The 18,877-nt window shown below is 41.4% G+C and overlaps 1 protein-coding gene across 10 annotated transcripts in view; it reads left to right on the forward strand.

The window, feature by feature from the left end:
- Nucleotides 1-2,091: 2,091 nt before the first annotated feature.
- EPAS1 (endothelial PAS domain protein 1) overlaps nucleotides 2,092-18,877 on the forward strand; it is a 153,847-nt gene continuing 137,061 nt past the window's right edge. For 4 of the 10 annotated variants that reach the window (XM_065590689.1, XM_065590690.1, XM_008170810.4 and 1 more), the window contains exon 1: nucleotides 2,726-3,199. Coding sequence is in view for 3 of the 10 variants with exons in the window: in XM_008170810.4 (XP_008169032.1) it covers nucleotides 3,174-3,199 (26 nt within the window). In the remaining 7 variants the exon portion in view is untranslated. Of the gene's footprint in view, nucleotides 3,200-3,724; nucleotides 3,897-18,877 lie in introns of those variants that run through there. The other 6 variants (XM_065590686.1, XM_065590692.1, XM_008170812.4 and 3 more) reach the window with 5 other exon arrangements.

Consider the following 18,877-nt stretch of genomic DNA (forward strand, 5'->3'; position numbering starts at 1 on the left):
TTTCAATGGGGCCTTTTTTTATTCTGATAATTGATGCATGGCTGACAACCTTGAAAATCCTTTATGCTTATTTACTTTCCTTATCTCCATGACATAGCAATATCATCACTACCATGCTCCTGGGCAAGGAAAGAATAGGATATATTTTAAAGTCCATCATCATTCCTCAGTCACGTTGGGGAGTCACTGTTGAGCAGGCTATTATTGCTCCAGTACTTTCAGCCCCTGCTGGGCAAAGGAGCAAGAAATGTGCGCTGCAAATCAGCCACAATATAGCCATCAGTGTCGCTAGGACTAGGCCAATGGGTAAGACCTGAGTTTTACTGTGCATTTTAAATTTAGCCATTTTAAATTCTTTGCTTGTCTGACTCTGAAGTCAAGTTGTTTATTCACTTAAAGAATCTTCAGATATAGAGAGAAGCAGTGACATCAGCAAAAATCAGTGAAGGACCAAGAACTCAAGTTAATCTAGAGAATGAATGACTGGTTCTTTGATCCTGCTGCACTCTTTTATCACTTGAAGGCTAAACTTAGCCCTGTACATACAAATTCTGTTTAACTAGGTTTACTTAGGTTTTAAATATTTGCGGTTTTCTTTTGTGTAGGTTCTGTTGTATAAGAAACTGTTACCACATAATCAGATTGCTGCTATGCAAGCATGGGTAGCTCTCTTCAGATGAGCAGAATGTATTACTAACGTAGAAATACACTTGTTGATTTAAACATGTTACACAAAGAAACACTTCTCTAACCAATTTTTTTCTAAACAGCATATGAAAATGGCATGGTGAAACTGCTAAACTTTGAATAATAGAGAAATAATATATTATGGGCAAAATATCAAAAATTATTTCCATTACAGTGAAGTGTAAGAAAACAAGTGATTTTTATTGAGGAAAAGATGTTTTGGGTTTGAGTTGTCTAATTAAAAAAAATTAAACTGAAGTATTTACAGATTATTAATGCGATTAAGCTGAAAAATAAATAAGTTGTAGTGTGAGGAAATAATTTTTGATACAGCAGAGACTTATTTAATTATATAATTTGAAAAATGTCATAGCAGGAGCTCACAGGAGTTGAGCATTAGTATTTTATTTCCCTAGCAGACACTTAATATCAGCAAGCTTAATTTAAAAAAAAAGTTTATTGCTGTTTTTATTTGAACAAGAGAATAAGGATACAATGGCTTTTAAAAAAGAAACAAAATGTAAAAGTCTGAGGAAGGAAGATCAGTAAGCTGAGGGCCTGTGCATACTTATGCCCCAGTACTCACTTCTGTACACTTCTCTCCAGATGTGACCTGCACTGGAGCACAATACACCATCACTGTGACCCCCTTGTCTCCCTCATTTGGAACAGTCATTTGTGATACTAATATTTAGAAGCTTAATTGAGCACTGGGAGTTAGTAGTTGTGAGGAGGGCACTTTTTAATCAACTTGTGGCTGACTGATTTGGGTTTTGAGCTTGAGGAGTGGCTGCTGGATTTGTGGCTATTGATATGAAAGATGTATTAATATGGATAGTAGTCTTAATTTTTGTGAAGGTACTTAAGAGCATTAGCTTTTTTAGTTAAGGTATAAATCCAAATAGATAAATTTATGAGAACAACCTGGGTGAGGGATTTAAAGAAAGCCCTGGATTTCAATTTGTATGGGCTAGGGTGAAAACTGGATTTCACTTTACCAAGCACACTTCGAGCTAAAGCAAGCAATCACTTCTCTATGACCCCATCACCATAGTACCTACATGACTTAACCTTAATATCAAAAGCCCAGATCTACAAAGGTATTGAGGCTCCTAACTTCCACTAAATGCCTCTGTGAGTCTTTGCCAAAATAGCTATTTCCTAATGAATGAGAGGAGCAGCCCGAGACAGCTGAAGGCGGAGGGACATGGGAGGCCTTATCTGCATATATTAAGAAGGCAAAAGCATGATGATTGTAGCTTTATTTTTCGCGTCTGAAGAATGACCCCTCCAGACCCAGTGCATCCAGGGCAGAAAAACAATTCGTATCAAATACAATCTCTTCCTCCTCCTCCCCCCCGCAAAACATGTGTAAGGGGGAGGGACATAAGTAATCCACAAGCCAATGTTTACAGCCCCAGTCACGTTTCTGCCTGACCTGACAGGTGCTCCTAGCCACCTTCCCCTCTGGCCATTCCCGGCCAGCTCGCCCCCATCTCCCTTCGCTGCTCTGGCTGGGGAAGTGCTGGAGTGCCCGGGGCAGCAGCGCAGGCCCCTGCACCTCAGCGGCAGCCGAGCTGCGGAGCGAGGTCAGCGAAGCATCCCGCTCGATGCAGCAAGTGATAAGGCACCGCGCGGAGGAGGGAAATCCGTCCCCTGGGCCGGGAGCAGCCGCTGCCGCTGCCCGCTGCAAAGCAATCGGTGCCCCCCTTCCCAGCACGCTGCCCTGCCCCCTCCAGCCCAGCGAGGTGCTGGCAGGGCTGCTGCGGGGGGCTGTGTGTTGTGTTGTGCAGCGCAGCAGGAGGGGAGACTCCAGCTGCCCTCAACGCCCCCTTCTCCCCCGCGTCCCTTGAGCGCTCCTTGCTGGCCCTGCCACCCTAGCTCGCTCGCTCCCCGGGCGCTCCGCCGCCTCTCGCGGCGTTGACCTCATCTCAGCAAGTCCTGCTGGAGCCTGGGTGGACGTGGTGGGAGGGGGCAGAGGGAGGAGGAGGGCTCAGCCAGCTCCCGTCCCCATTGGAGAACGAGCCGCGACAGCTCCAGCGGGAGACGGGGCTAAAGAGGCTGAACCTGCCCCCGGGAGCCCAGGGAAGCCTGAAGTTTTAAAGTGAGAACTTTCTTCTGGCAGGGCTTCAGATTTGAGGGGGAACCCGGTCTCTCCCTTCTCCTTCCCCCCTGGGCGGGCTGTACAATCCTCGGCAGTGTCCTGAGACTGTATGGTCAGCTCAGGGGCGACCTGGCCAGGATTGCTTCAGCCTTTTCCTGGAGGACAACTAGTGCACCAGCGTTGCTGTGAGCTGCGAGAGCGCGAGCTATTCCCCGGCCTTCCCAAACCCGGTTTCCTCCCTCCACGCCTGGGATCTCGAGGCTGCCCGGTGCTTTTTTGGGGCAGGGGGGATCGGCGAGCAGGACACCCACAGCCGTGACCGAGGAGCCCTTGTTGGCAGCCCGAGTTGGTTTAAGCAGCACAAAGGGCAGCAGCCTCAATAATGACAGCTGACAAGGAAAAGAAAAGGTAAGCGGGGTGGGGGCAGAAGGGGCTGGATAGGCTCGGGGGTGGGATGTGCAATGAAAGTGGGAACCGTGTAACTGCAACCGTGGTGCCCGGGGAGAGGCACGGGGGTTGGGATTCCCCTAAGTTATGACGGTCCCAAGGACAGGACCGTGTCTCCTCGCCTGCTGGAGGGGTCATTAGTTGCTGCTGCCTGAGTGACTTCTATTTCTTCCGCAAGTCTGAGGCTGTTGCGTGGAGTCCAGGTCCTGGGGCTGCTCCCCGGCTGGGACTCGGGATGCTTTTCAGGCTAGAGCTGCCTGCCGCTGCTACCCAAGCTGGGGCTTTAGGGATCCAGCAGCAAATGGTTGAAGTTCATGGTAGTGATCCCATTGACTGCATGAGCGCGGGATCGGGCCCTGAGAGGGGTAGCGGCAGGAAAAATGGTTCTTGGCAGTTAATTGTCTTGGTTGATCCCCGCAGCCGCGAAGGAAGAGGTCATTTCAGCAGGGCAGCAAAGATAACCTTCCTGCCCAAACCGCGCACAACAAAACAAAAACTTTACACCAGATGTGGAGGATGGTCTTAGCCCTGCTCCTTCCTCTCTCTCTGTCTGTAGCGGCTCAGGCAAAATTAACTCGAGTCCAAGATGGGTTGGTGCAGCAGGTTGCAAAACGTTAATTCCCCACGAGAGGTGAAGGATTAAAAAACAACATAGCAGGTGGGTTAAATTGGTTGCACTGAACAGGGCAGAAGGAATTTAGCAGGATGAACGATTTCCTAAACGTGATCTCAAAAGTAGGTGGTTTCAAAAGCTCCTCGTGATGTCATATAAATTATAGGGAAACGTAGCATATGCAGTCGTGAGGATCCAGCCCTTACTTTCATGCGTCCATGGGAGCTACAGGGAAACGTAATGGATACTCCGTCGCTTCCCCAGGAGAGCCCATGAGCAATATATCCCAGTTTTCCACCTGGCCCACCCGGTGTGGTTTTAGGTTAAGGACTGGGATATAAAGCCAGGCGAGTGTAAGTGTAGGTTCCGCATTAATCCAACCCCGGTTGATAGGAACCCGGCTGGAGTCTCAGTGGAAAAGTACCGTGTGTTATTTTCCCAATGGGACTTTCGGCGAGCGCCGGGGTCAGTAGGGAGACATGGGACCGCAGGCTCGGCTGATCTCAGTCACACCGGTTGTGAGTCCGGACTCATTTCCCTTAAGGGGGCAGAATGAGTCCGGATTAAGTCCTGTGTGGTCAGTATTTAGCCCAAGCGTTGACTGGAACACTGACTGAGCGGATCTCCTCTGCAGCTGCTGCTCCAGGGAGTTGAGCTCAGGGTGGAGTCAGTCCCTTTTCTGTTGAGGGTCTGCACTTTGGTTGCATTGAAAGTGAATATCCTGGTAGCGGCGCTCTGATTAGCTGCACTGGGCAATGTTCAGCTGTCTGTTTTCTGATTGGCTGCACCAGAGAGATCTCTGACACTCAGAGGCGAAGGCTAGGGTGGGCAAACTTTTTGGTCTGAGGGCCATATTGGGGAATAGAAATTGTATGACGGGTCATGAATGCTCACAAAATTGGGGTGGGGTTGCGGGTGGGGTGGCTGGAGGGGATGAGTGCTGGTTGGGGGTGTGGGCTCTGGGGTGGGGCTGGGGATGAGGAGTTTGGGGTGTAGGAGGGTGCTCTGGGCTGGGATTGAGGGGTTTGGAGAGTGGGAGGGGGATCAGGGCTGGGACAGGGAGTTGGGGCGTGGGGGAGAGGCTCAGGGGTGCAGGCTCTGAGTGGCACTTACCTCAAGAGGCTCCCAGAAACAATGGCATGTCCCTTCTCCGGCTCCTACGCGGAGGTGCTGCCAGGCGGTTCTGCATGCTGCCCCCATCCCAGGCATAGCCCCTGCAGCTCCCATTGTAGCGCCGGAGAGGGCCATTGGAGTACGTAGGAGCCAGAGTGGGGCCATGCCACGGCTGGTGTGAGCCCCAGACCCCACTCCCCAGTTTGCCCACCCCTGGGCTAAGGTCTCACTCTTCCCCCCCCCCTCCATTTACTCCCACTTTCTTGCTCCATCCGTACTCCCTTGGAAAAAAATCTTCTGAAAAGTGGGAAAACCCACCTTTCTGGTGGGTATCAATCTTCCTCATACAAAGAAGAGCGTACAATATAATGAAAATACATAACTGCACTCATAGCTGGTCATTTGAAACTAAAGGTATGCACATATGTAGACCACAATCAACAACAAATACTAGTTCTCCAGTCTTGTTCTCCAGTTCAGGGTTATTTAGTTCATTAGTTTTTGGGGATTAAGTTAATGCAATTTACAACAAGGTTTATTATCTTTAATGTCAATTAGGTAATTATTTTTTCAGTTGAAGATGGTGTTTTAGAAGGAAAGAATTTTAACAAAACATGCTTCATAATTACAATTACATGGGTATAGTTTACATGTTATATAAACATTTATTAATTTTATATTGTGATACATCTCAATATATGATGTACTGAGGGTGTACTGTGTAGGTGGCCTCATAATTTTGGGGATCTGATGAAATACTAGAATTTAATATAGGACCTGAGGGGCATGTTGTGTTTTAATTGCCAATCATTTCACTTAAAGTTGAGGGCTCTGGGAATGTGCTGAGCACAGTTATTGGGTAGGTGTTTCTCTCTTACTCTTGTTAAATATTTTTTTGTTGCAAGGAGGTGTAAAGTAAGGTTTTCTGTCCAAGTAAAACAGAAATCCAGGTATTCAAGCTCCGTAATTACCACTGAGAACCTACTGAATCTTAATACAAATTGTTTGGTGCTCTGTATTACACATGTTACAGGTGGAAACAAAAGGAAAGAAATCAGGAACTATAGTGCAAAACTGGCAGACATTTAACTCATGTGAAATCAATGAGAGTACTTGCATGAGTAAAGATTATCCAAATGATTAAAAATTGCAGGATTGACCCATGCATTGAGATATTCAAGCTATTTTATGCTATCAGTGTTTGCAAGATTGACTTTTGTCATTGAATACAGAAATATGTAAATAAAAGCTTTAATTTATGAAGGAAATACCTTATCTTGCCATTGTTCATATATAGTTGTTTCATTTACTGATATACTAAGCTTCTAAAAATTGTATTTAATATTTCATTTTAATTTGTGCACTAGCTCCAGATCATTGACTAAGCTACACTATGAGCAGTGTGAAAATTATTGCACTGGATAACTTTAGAACCATCAGCATATCAGATATTAATTTATTAGGGCGATATACTTTATCTTAACAGCACATTTGTTCTACATATGAGTTAACATTCTATGCAAAGAATGAAGTACTGGATAATGTTATGTACCCTCATAATTCCGTTTTGAAGAGAATAGTGAAAAAATTATGGTACAGTAAGGTGTGTTTATAAAAATATGTAGTATGTTTAATAAAGGGCTGAAATAATCTTCAGGCTGAAAATTCACAATTTTAACAAAAGATAGTAATATCACAGTTTTTAACAAAAAATTCACTCTTAATCACCTAAAACTATAAGGGAATGAGCACTGTCTAGTGCACAGAGAACTTTGAAACTAAGCAGATCTTAGGGTATGACTACACTGCAATTAAACCCCTGTGATGGGGCTGTAATATTGCAGCGTAGATGTTTGGGCTCGGGCTCGGCTTGCCAGCCATAGGTGTTTTGCAGTGTAGACATACCTGTAGATGGCAAATGTCTCGAGACAACAGTGTAATTGCCAAAGCAGTTCAGTTACTATATGTCATGCTGCAGCATTGAGAGTAGCTAAAAAGTTCAGTTCTCAAGGGGCAGGTCTTGCCACAGATGCTGAAGTTTTAAGTCTCAGGGCCAGAAGACGAAACCAGTGCACTACTGGTTCTTGAGGCTTACTGCACATTCTTCTTTCCTCTCTTTGGTTTTCTCTCTCTAAAGTGCCTAAGAATATACTTTAGATACGGCACAATACTGAAATTTAGGAGATCTGGGTTCTGATTTACTGGCTCTGGCACTGACTCAAGCGTGATCTTAAGTTAATCACTTGACATTCTTGTGCCAATTTCCATATCTCAGAAGTAGGGTAATAATACTTATCTACCTCTTAGGGGTGTAATAGAAGTGAAATATAATGTTTGTACGGTGCTTTGAGATGAAAGGTCATGTATCTAGTTCAGTATTCTTGCAGGTGTGTGTATGAATGTATGTACAGGAATATTCTGCATAGCCAATTGAAACTTAATATATTTTATTTTCATTTGTTACTTTTATATGAATGATTTATTGCCTTTAGTTTATCAGTTGCTACAGTATTATTAGCTTGATTTCTAGCTGGATATACAGCTGGAAACTTAACGTGGCTCACTTAATATCACAATTTATAAATCGATTTCATAGAGAAAAAGTGATGATGGTAATAAAAATCTGTTTTGTAGGACTTCCAGGCAAGTCTTGAGGCATAAGCCTTGAGGATCAGTTCTACCACCATAAAACAAGAGGCACTCCATGAAGGATAATCCAGAACATTTTACGTTGTGCTCCATTTAAATCAAAGATCATCCTCGGATTCTCACATGGGAGTTATATTTCAGTCCAAGTCAAAGAGATCTGAGTAACATTTTATGTAGAATTGTCATGTTGTGTCACTCTCATTAGTAGATGTAATGTGTGTTTCTTAAAATAAAAATCTGGTCTGAGTCTTCTACCACCCACTTTGATGGAAAATGAATAGATCCATTACTTTAAATTAGTCAGTGGAAAGCTTCTTGTAGGTATTTGTATTCTTAAACAAAAAGTAACTATTTCTTGGAATACTAATATATTTTAAGAAATCATTGAAAGAATAAAACAAATTTTGCTTGCAAGATAATGTAAACTAAGAGTAATCAATATAGCATACATTTAATCTTCATATTCCAAACGTGGCCATAAGCAAAATCATCATACAGTTTTTTTTTCATATATTTCAGTGTTCTGAGAACTTCTTTTCAGATATTTGAAATGTCTTTGGTTTTTATTTAATCATGATTAATTTTTGTTTGTATTTGGTTATAATTTTTTTATAATTACAATTTTTTTTCTTCAAGACACATTGCAGGACCAACTAGATTTTGCTCTGTATTTATCAGGAACATAGGATTTAGTGTTTCGTGTAGAACAGTCTTTGGAGTAAAGTGAATGAGTGCAGACACTGTCAAAGCTGTTCTTTTGCTCAAAGTGAACATTGATGATGCTTGTTCGGTGTTGCCTGATAAATTCATTCAGAACACAGATTACTGGGAAAAAAACCCAGTAGAGATTTTTCAAGTTGAGAAAATGAACAATTTAGACTATGAGAGATATGCATGTGCCACTGCTGAGCCAGAATCTGGCAGTAGTGATTTTTAAGTGTACTTTTGTATGATTATTTCATTATTCCCTCCCCCCCCCATGTCTGCAGAAAAGTTAGTGATTGTTAATGACCCTATACTGATGTCAGACAGATTTTTTTTTTATAAGCTGTGCAAATTTTAGGTGCTGCACTAGAAGAGGAAGGGAACAGGGTGTGAAAAAATTGACCAAAAGACCAAACATCTGATACTTAAATATCCATGTTCAACTATGGCTAGATAACTGAATGCTGTCTATTAATATTTAAAGCTTGATACTGCTAAGTACTAAAAAACTCTCATGAGATACTTTGTGCCTTCGACTCCCATTGACCTCTCCCTTAAAGGACTGATTCTGCACAACTGATGTCAATGAGAATTTTGCCATTTTCTTTAATCAGAGAGGGATAGGGTCCTAAGAGCTTTACCATCAATAGTAGCCTGCAAATCCTTACTCACAAAAGAACTAATCCAACTGTCGGAAACCAAGTCCCTTAGATTTCATTGGCACCCACATCCAATTAGAAGGGGTGGGTTTCAGTTTCCCAGCCACTGTTCATTCCACTCATATACAGCCCAAATATTTGGACTTTAAACAGGTTGAATGGATTTCACCCTGATAACTGTGCAGAATGTGGGCATTTGTTGACATTTGTGAGACTACTAAAATTGTCTGGGTTTCTGCCAAGTTATATATACTTTTGACTTCACAAAAACTGTTTCTGTCAAAATTCATAACCACTCACAGGATGAATGCTAAAATCTGGCATCCTTGAGTGGAGTACCTCATTTTGATTTCCTGTTTGTCAAATAACATTGCATTTTCTACTAAGCTGTTCTTATCCCCAGTTATCATATATTCACCCTGTTCAGATACTATGGAAGCCTTCAGTACTGGAAATCTGTTATTATGGTATCCTTCATATTTAGGGACTTTGCCATAAATCTAAATAATGAATCTCCTCTTGCTTTCTATAGCACATCTAATTTTATGATATAGCATTCTCACATCTGGAAATTCCAGTGTATAAATTTCAAAACAAGGGCTGTTGTGCACTGTGAATTCTATAACTGTGTTTTTAAATACTTCCACTAACTGCAAAAAATTGACCTATCTACAAAGAATTATAAACTTCCAGCGAACAAAATTTTATTTTCCTACCTTTCAGAGTTTTACAAACTATGCAGAAAGGGGAAAAAAACTAGTGGAGCATTGTCTTGAAAACCCAGGTTCTGGAGAGCCAGATACTACAACCTTTATTCCTAGAAGCAGTTCTTACTGATGTAGGTAGTCCCATTGAAGTCAATGGAATTATAGCACTTGTATGAGTAAGCACTGAAGGATTGGGATGTTGTTACCAGCATAATAGTCCGTTTTGCAAAGAGTGAAAGGAAGTTGTGTAATGAATTGCAATTCATATTTCAAATGTGAGCATGGAACTGTACTTTCTTACTCAGTTGTAGTTTTTTCCAAATGTAGTGGTTGAACTACAATACTCAAGCTCCAGTCTCGTCTGAAACTCATTATAATCGCATCTGACGAAGTGGGTATTCACCCACGAAAGCTTATGCTCCAATACATCTGTTAGTCTTAAAGGTGCCACAGGACTCTCTGTTGCTTTTTACAGATCCAGACTAACACGGCTGCCCCTCTGATACTTTCTTTACACTGTGCATCTTGCTACATGACCTGAAAAAACAGCCTTGCAGAGAGAAAAACCTATTTCATTTTGGTTCATTTGACTCCTCTCAAGTTGTGAATATCAGGTAAAGGAATTAATTGATGGCAATGAGGCACAGTAATAAAGGCAGATTATTTTAAATACAGTAAATTCTATAATAAGAAGGTGGGTGAGGTAATATCTTTTACTGGACCAACTTCTGTTGGCCAAAGAGACAAGCTTTCGAGCTTACACAGAGGTCTTCTTCAAGTCTGGGAAAGGTACTCGGAGGGTATGTCTACAGTGCCGCTGGCCTGTGTCACCTGACTCAGGTTCACAGGGCTTGGGCTGAGGGGTTACAAAACTGTGATGTAGGTGTTCGGGGCTCAGGCTGGATCCTGGGCTCTGGCACACTACCCACTCGCTGGGACCCAGATCCTGGGCTCCAGCCCAAGCCCGAACATCTACACTGACTGCAGTTTTATAGCCCCATGAGCCTGTGTTGACTGACACAGGCTTGCCACGAGTGTTTTATTGCAGTTATTGAAGTGTAGACACACCCAAGTGTCACACCTAAATACAAGGTGGAACAGATTTGTTTATCATGAAAGTTAACATGTTGTAAGACAGTGGCTCTCAGCCTTTCTAAACTACTGTACCTCTTTCAGAGTCTGATTTGACTTGCATTCCCCCAGGTTACACCTCACTTAAAAAATCAGATACAAAAATATACAAGAGTCACACCACACTATTACTGAAAAATTGCTTACTTTCTCGTTTTTACCATATAATTATAAAATAAATCAACTGGAATATAAATATTGTACTTACATTTCAGTGTACAGTATATAGAGCAGTATAAACAAGTTATTGTCTGTATGAAATTTTAGTTTGTACTTACTTTGCTAGTGCTTTTTATGTAGTCTGTAAAACTAAGCAAATATCTAGATGAGTTGATGGTACCCCCGGAAGACCTCTGAATACCCCCAGGGGTACATTTACGCCTGGTTGAGAACCACTGTTGTAAGACACCCATTCCAGGTAAAGTGAGTAATTAACACCTCTGCAATAAGAGGACAAAGGACCCTGCCCTAACAGATGCAAAACCTGCAGATGTCTCTCCACTGGTATGATGATCAGTATGCCTCACAACATATCTTTCAAGATCCATAGGTCCTATTCAAAACATGTGGTATACCTTATCCACTGTACTAAATGTCCCAATAACAACTTTGTGGGTGAAACAAGACAATCACTATGCTCTAGAATGAACACAAATAGAAAAGACAAAAACACCATATCACCTGTGAGTGAACATTTTTCACAAAATGCTCACTCCATACCTGACCTCTGTCCTTACCCTCAAAAGAAACCTGCACAACCTTCAAAGGATGAGCCTGGGAGCTTAAATTAATAACTTTGTTAGACACTAAAAATCATGGACTTAATAAAGACACTGGCTTATTACAACAATCTATAACCCGCCTGTGTCCCACCTATGACTGGAGAGGTGTTAACTGCAGACTTCACCTTGAATGGTCTCTTACAACATGTTAACTTCTTATGCTAAACAATCTATTCCATTTTGTATCTAGCTGTGTCAATGAATACTTTTCCCAGACCTGAAGAAGAACTCTGTCTCAACTTGACTGCTTTCTCTTTAATCATCAGAAATTTGGTCCAATAAAAGACCTTACATCACCCACCTTGTCTACCTAATGTCCCGAGACCAACACAGCTATAATAACACTGCAAACAAATAGTTAATTCTATTCACAGAAATGCTTTTTCCATTTAGATCTGTTAATAATGATGAAGTGCGGTGATCAGGGTTTTCTTTTAAATATTAGTGTGCTTGCTTATATATCATATTTACATGCTGGGAGAAATTCTGGATGTGCATTTCACTTTATGGCATACTGTAGGGCATGAAGTATATGCCAATAGCCAGGACACACCATTATAGATTAAAACAAAATGCAAATATGGTACACTATGCAGGTGCAGTTTTTTATGTTACTTCCTTGAGATAAATCCTGTTATCTGTCAGTATAGTGCTGTGTTCAGTAGTTGCTTAAACATTAGTTGGAGCAAAGTGTTTTAACTAGCTGGTGCTAGTAAGAGCTTAATCACTTAGAGACAGTATTTGCTTTTTATTAGACTTGCAAGATTATTCACAACTACCAAGTTTCCTTTTTGTATAAAAGAAAAATGTGTGAAACTGTATAATGCTGCTTTCCAATAGCACTGTAGAATACAATATTTGTTTTGTGACGAACAGTTGACCAGTTGGATGATAACAGCTAGTGTCCCAAATTAGCCATATTTAATTATACTTTTTAGTACCAAAGAGTCCTGTGGCACCTTATAGACTAACAGACGTATAGGAGCATGAGCTTTCGTGGGTGAATACCCACTTCTTTGGATGCATCCGAAGAAGTGGGTATTTACCCACGAAAGCTCATGCTCCTATACGTCTGTTAGTCTATAAGGTGCCACAGGACTCTTTGCTGCTTTTACAGATCCAGACTAACACGGCTACCCCTTTGATACTTTTTAGTACATTAGCCTAAATTTAATGATGATTTTGACTCTTTTGCCTGGATGATTGTATTTAGCTCTAGAATTTTTTTTAATTGTTAAGAATTGTACCACAAACAGTCCTTTGCAAACTCTGTGTGCCATTTTAGATATTAGGCTGTTTTTATAAAGAGTTTGAGGTGGGATAAAATATCCATTGTGCTCCACTGTCCATTGCATTACATGACACAGCAAATATTGAATATTCCATTCTATAGAAGCTCATTAAATGTTTTGTCTAACAAGAAGCAAAGTTGCTTTAGTTGAATTTTTGTGTCTGATCTTCAATCAAAGAGGTGCCCTGATCTTGACCCTTCCTGTATGTATGATTATGTGGAGTCAGCAGTTTTCTTTGATTAATGGAATGTTTAGGGTGTTCCCTCTGAAAAAGTTTAGAAAACTTTACAAATGTTCTATTTTAGCCTGTGGTTGTGAGATTAATATCGGATTATTGCAGCTTTATGGATAGTTTTGTGCATCTGGGCAGAAGCAGAATGTTTGGTTTGTATTGTTTTTTAATGGGGACAGTAGATTTTGTTTTTTTCTGTTTCATTCCAGCTAAAATGTAGGCAAACATACACTGCTCTGTATATCAACAATAATAATGACTGGTATCTTGATTCTACACTGTATTTATTTATGTTGCAAACCAATTAGAAGCAAAGATCTAATAGTTTTACATTTTCAATCTCAAATTTAACATTTGCCTTTAAACCCTTTAAGAATATACATAGCCGAAACAGAACTAAATAGTCTTTTTTTCTAAAAGTCCTTAGTAATTCAGATGTGTAACAAAATATATTAGAAGTAAAAGCAAGCTTTAAAAAATCTACTGCTCAACAACTTGTGACTCTCTGTCCATCACCAAGGAGCAAAATGTGAAAAAAGTCAGAATTATTAAAATGTTTCTCATCTATAAAAGTAGTCTGGTATGTGCAGTTGATATTAGTTAAATAATTCTCAAAGAAGGAAAATATCAACATGAAGCGTGTCAAATTTTGTCTATGAAGCACGCCAAATTGCACTTTTTAATTATGGTCCCTAGGTTGAACCTACAAAATTAAGGCCATATATGGAATAGTACCTAAATGACTCAGAAATCTGGGGCCAGATCCCCAGCTGATGTACATTGGGTTAGTTCTGTTAAAGACAATGGAGCAGTATCAGTAAGCTTTTAAGTCAACACTTGTCATTGGGATAACTAGGGGCAATTCACATCTCTTACAACTGTATTTTTCCTGAGTGTACATGCAGAAAAGATGGTTATAGCACTTTTCAAGAACTCCCCTTACTAAAAAGTGTAATTGTACTAGTTGCAATAATCACAAACACGTGGCGGAATAAAGGCTTAGTGAGCTGAATCTTTATTACATCAAGGATATCTGTCTCTAAATTTTAAAATCTTTAGGGGAAAAAACAATAGTAGTGTATCAAATCCATAGATGCTAGGAAGCTAATATAAGTGCTTAATGAAATGGGTCTTTGGACTCCAAGATCAATAGAAAGGAAACTGTTTTAATTGATTATTTCTTATAAACGAAGGATCGAGAGTCAACTTAAATGTCCGTAAACTTTCATTTTAATAACTTGAGCAATGTAGGTATTGGGTTTTCTTTCTTGTTGTTAGGCTGTTGCTTTGATGATCAACCTTCATGTTATGTGAAGATTGCATGTTATGAGTAGTTCTTCAACTCTTTCAATGTATCATCTCCAACAGCAATCTGAAGACTATTGATTCCAAAGGCAGCTGGATGCCTGTTCTCCCAGTTGGACAGGAACACAACTAGATGATCATTTTGACCAAATGAAGTTGTGTGGTTTTTTGTTGGAGTAGAATGGTTGCCACAATCCGCTTCAATCCCTGTGCATACTATACTCTGTGGTGTACTGATATTCATGAGAGATGCTATATAAATTAGTCACTCTTTTCTTTTTTCACTATCTGTTAGCTACTGGGTCTTTGTAATTGTTTTTCAGAAAATAAAAAGTCTGAATTAGGTACCTACTGATGCGAAATGTTGTGCACCTCTCTAAATTAATTAGCACCTTCAACTTCCACTGTGACTTCATTGGCTTTCCATTGACTCCTTTCCTGTTTTTTCTTTCCTATTGTGCAGCATGTGGCAGGATCAGAAACTAGAATACCACAGCGTTTTTATACATTTAGATATGTCAATTGCACATACTTAATTGACATTTCTTTTAAAAGCCCTTCCCTTAATGATGGACTTTGAATTTTGGACTGACCCTTCTCATTTTAGAAAATACAAATGTATTGTCTAAGGAAAAGATAAAGTATCATTAGCTAGCAGTCTGAAGGTATATGTGGTAATAACATTACAGAATCATTAAAAACTTCTTTGCAACCAATAAAATATGAATATTATGTATTGTAAATATTTGTGTACTCCATTATCTGAGTCTGAAAACATATTTGGAGGCTGCAGATAGACAAATTCAGACTAGAAATAAGGCACAAATTTGTAACAATCATGGTAATTAACCATTAGAACAACTAACTTAGGGATGTGGTGGATTCTCCATCACTTGCAGTTTTGAGTCAGGACTCAATGTCTTTCTAAAGGGTATGCAGTAGCTCAAACAGAAGACAGGAGGTTTGATGCAGAAATTATTGGGTGAGCGTCTTTGGACTGTGTTATGCAGGAGGTCAGTCTAGATCAGAGGTTCTCAAACTGTGGTCCGAGCTCCATTCAGATGGTCCACGGATAGTTTCCCCCTAAGGTGCGCACCCGCACACAGCCGTGGCTCCACTAATTAGGTGCCTGGACCCTGGAGAAGATGCAAATGTAAGGTGAGATGGTGGCCTTGGAGGGAATAGGGAGTAAGTGGGAGGGGGCAGTGGGGTGAGAAGAAAGGGTGGGGGGAATTTGGGACATGCAGGGCTGTGGCAGCCAGAGAAAGAGGCAACTTTCCCCAGCACCAGGACTGGGGCTGCCGGGGAGAGACTGCCCTGAGTCAGCTCCGTGGCGGGGGAGAGACCCCCCCTCCTTCTCAGCCCCAGCTTGGGGGCTGCCGTGGTGGGAGAGAGAGGGAGAGACCCCCCTCCCTCCTTCCCAGCCCCAGCTCAGGGGCTGCCATGGGGGGAGGGCGAGGGCACATCCATCGCATTAGAAAGGTAAGACTATTGATATTAAAATATGAGTTGTGTGCTTTTATTTGTAGAACAAAAAAATTATTATACAGGTTTTTTTATATAATGCTTTTATCCAAAGCACTTTACAATAGTTAGCTAATGGTACAAACAACATTTGGAAAGATCATTAAGTGATGGGCCGAGACCCTCAGCAATTTTCTAGTGGTCTGTGGAAAAAAAAGTTTGGAAACCACGGGTCTAGATGATCATGATGATCTGTTCGGTCCTTAGAATATATGAATATTTTCATTATTATTGTTAAAAGATAAAACAAATATGATTAAGCATAGCATTAACGATAAAAGAACATCATTTGCTGCTGAATATAGTTTCTGAATGTTGAGGCATGCAAGATGAAGAAAAAGTGCAAAATTAATGAAGAAACATCACAAAGTTTCTAAATAATTAAAAGAGACTAATAATTCTAGATTCATTTTCTAGGAATGCAAGCAAACAAACAAAAGTACAGTACTTCACACACTACTTATATTATCATACACCTCTACCCTTATATAACACGGTCCTCGGGAGCCAAAAAATCTTACCGCGTTATAGGTGAAACCGCGTTATATTGGGTAGGGAAGGCTCCTTGCCCCCTGACCGCCCCCCGAGACCCTCTGCCCCTTATCTCACCCCTCAGCCCCGGCCCGGCCCCTTAACACGCCGCTCAGAGCAGGGTGTCGGAGCCGTCCCTAGAGGGGTGTGAAGCCCGGGACAAATCAACCTCCCCACTAGTCTCCTCACCATCCGCCCAGCGCTGCTGCCCGCCCAGCCACCGCTTGCCTCCTCACCCCACCTACCTGCCTGCCTGCCTGCCACTCACCTCCCCGCTCGTCTCCTCACAGTCTGTCCGGTGCGCCTCCCTGCATCCGCCCGACCGCCGCTCTTCTGCTCGCCATCTTCCCACCCGCCTGCCTCCTCACCCCCCTCCTTCCTGCAGCTCACCTCCCCATTCTCCTCCTCACCCTACTTGCCCTCCCGCCTGCCTCCCATCCTTAACACGCCGCTCAAAGCAGCATGTCGGAGTCGGACATGCTGACGCGCTGATCCTCCGGAGCGCACAGCCCCGCCCCCCAGAGCGCCGCTTTACCGCATTATATCTGAATTTGTGTTATATTGGGTCGCGTTATATCGGGGTAGAGGTGTACTTATATAAATGGCTACCTTTCCTAAGTAAGTTACTGCCATAGGAAACCTAGTACAATAGTATCCACAAATATACTTAGTACATCTGGTATCCGCTATTTATTTAGGAGACCACTTTCTTTAAGTAACCAATTTTTGTCAGTCCTCTAAAATAGGTTTTCTTGTACATAGTACACTGTAATTTACAAATATGTGAAATAATCTACAGTACTACATGAAATAATCTACAGTATTTCATGAAAAACAATGTGCATTATTAAGCTCATTTTCCTGCAGCATAAAGCCCTTGCAATTTTATGTTCTTGGAGCCTTTAATTAATTAAATTTTTGTGTGCACACAGTGAAAAATCACTTGATGGTCATGAGAATTTTGATATGAATGGGTTTAATAGCACTTCTATAGTCGGTATACTGTAGTTCACCTTTAGAACACACATTTGTGCACTTGCACAACAAATGTTTGCTTAGTATTAAGACAGAGAAGTATGAAGGTCACATGTTAGTGGTTATGAAGGAGCTTTTATAAATGTAATGGAACAAGATTCCCTGTATTTTATTTCACCAGAGGTACATAATAGACACAATAAATGGTAGCATAGTCACTGCACTTAATCTCTGCACTTAAACTCTGAGTAACACTCAGTTCATTTTCACTTGCATTTAACAATGCATTTGTATGATAAACCACAGACCAATCCTTTAAATATCAGTCTTGTTATAACACTCCAGTTATTATCAGTGAATCTCCAAGGCCTGTGCATTCACAATTATATTACCCTCTGTATGAGTGAATTCTTGACATTATCAACTCTGCTTATTGTCACAGTACTTTGAAGATCTTTGATGTGACATTAAAATACAGTAATTTGACTGGCTTTATATATAATGGAAAATGTGCTATTGCTTACAGATCAAACTTAAGCCATCACAATAATTTTAATTCTAACTGCAACTTGCTTCACACTCTAAAGCATTTTCTGTGGCACAGTGTATGAGGCTGCTGCGTCTAGTTAGATTTTATATACTATTATTGTACAATAGCGTTCTTGATCATTGTCAGTCTCATAGAGGATATAATTCCACTTATTGGAGCCCATGAGATAACTACATACAGTACTGGCTTGCTGCTGCTCCCGCTGAATTCAATAGGAGCAAGAATGGCTTTGTAAATAATCTTCTGATTAGTAAAATGTTACAAAGACTTGTAGGGTGAAGTCCTGAATTCAGAACTTATTTGGGTAATAGAAGCTTTGCTTGGGTAAGTTCTGAGTAAAGGACTCCAGGCTTTGGATATCAGGGCTATTTTGTGCCATGAATTTTTAAGCAGTACTTTTATTGGAATGAAAAAATTGATGACCACTATGGCCAGTGTATTTGAATGACTCATGGATTTTACTAAGGGCTAGATTGTCTCTCTTGTGGGGGAGGAAAAACTCTGCTAGAATTTTCTTGGAGAGCTTCTTCCACATTGTTCTGTTGGGAGGGTGGGGTTTCCTCTCTCCCTCCCCCCTGCCCTACAGGAATGAACTGTAAAGTCTGCCACTAAACCCCCCTAATTCCCAGGAAGGGAGGGTCATCAGCATGAAGGCCTTGTGCCCCTGATTACCTCTGGTTCTGGCTGCCCTTAGGATTCCCCCTTTTAATGAAGATCCCTGCCATAAAGGAGGATCCATGGAAAAAGGACTGTGCTGCTTTTCCCAGGGAATCTCCAGGTGGCCTAACCCAGCCACTTCCCACCCTTCTCTGAAGCCAATTCTAAACAAATGCAGTTTGGGGAAAGTCAGTGGAGGCAGCTGACCCCTCCA

Source organism: Chrysemys picta, chromosome 3 (genome assembly GCF_011386835.1).
Source record: "Chrysemys picta bellii isolate R12L10 chromosome 3, ASM1138683v2, whole genome shotgun sequence".
Classification (NCBI taxonomy): domain Eukaryota; kingdom Metazoa; phylum Chordata; order Testudines; family Emydidae; genus Chrysemys; species Chrysemys picta.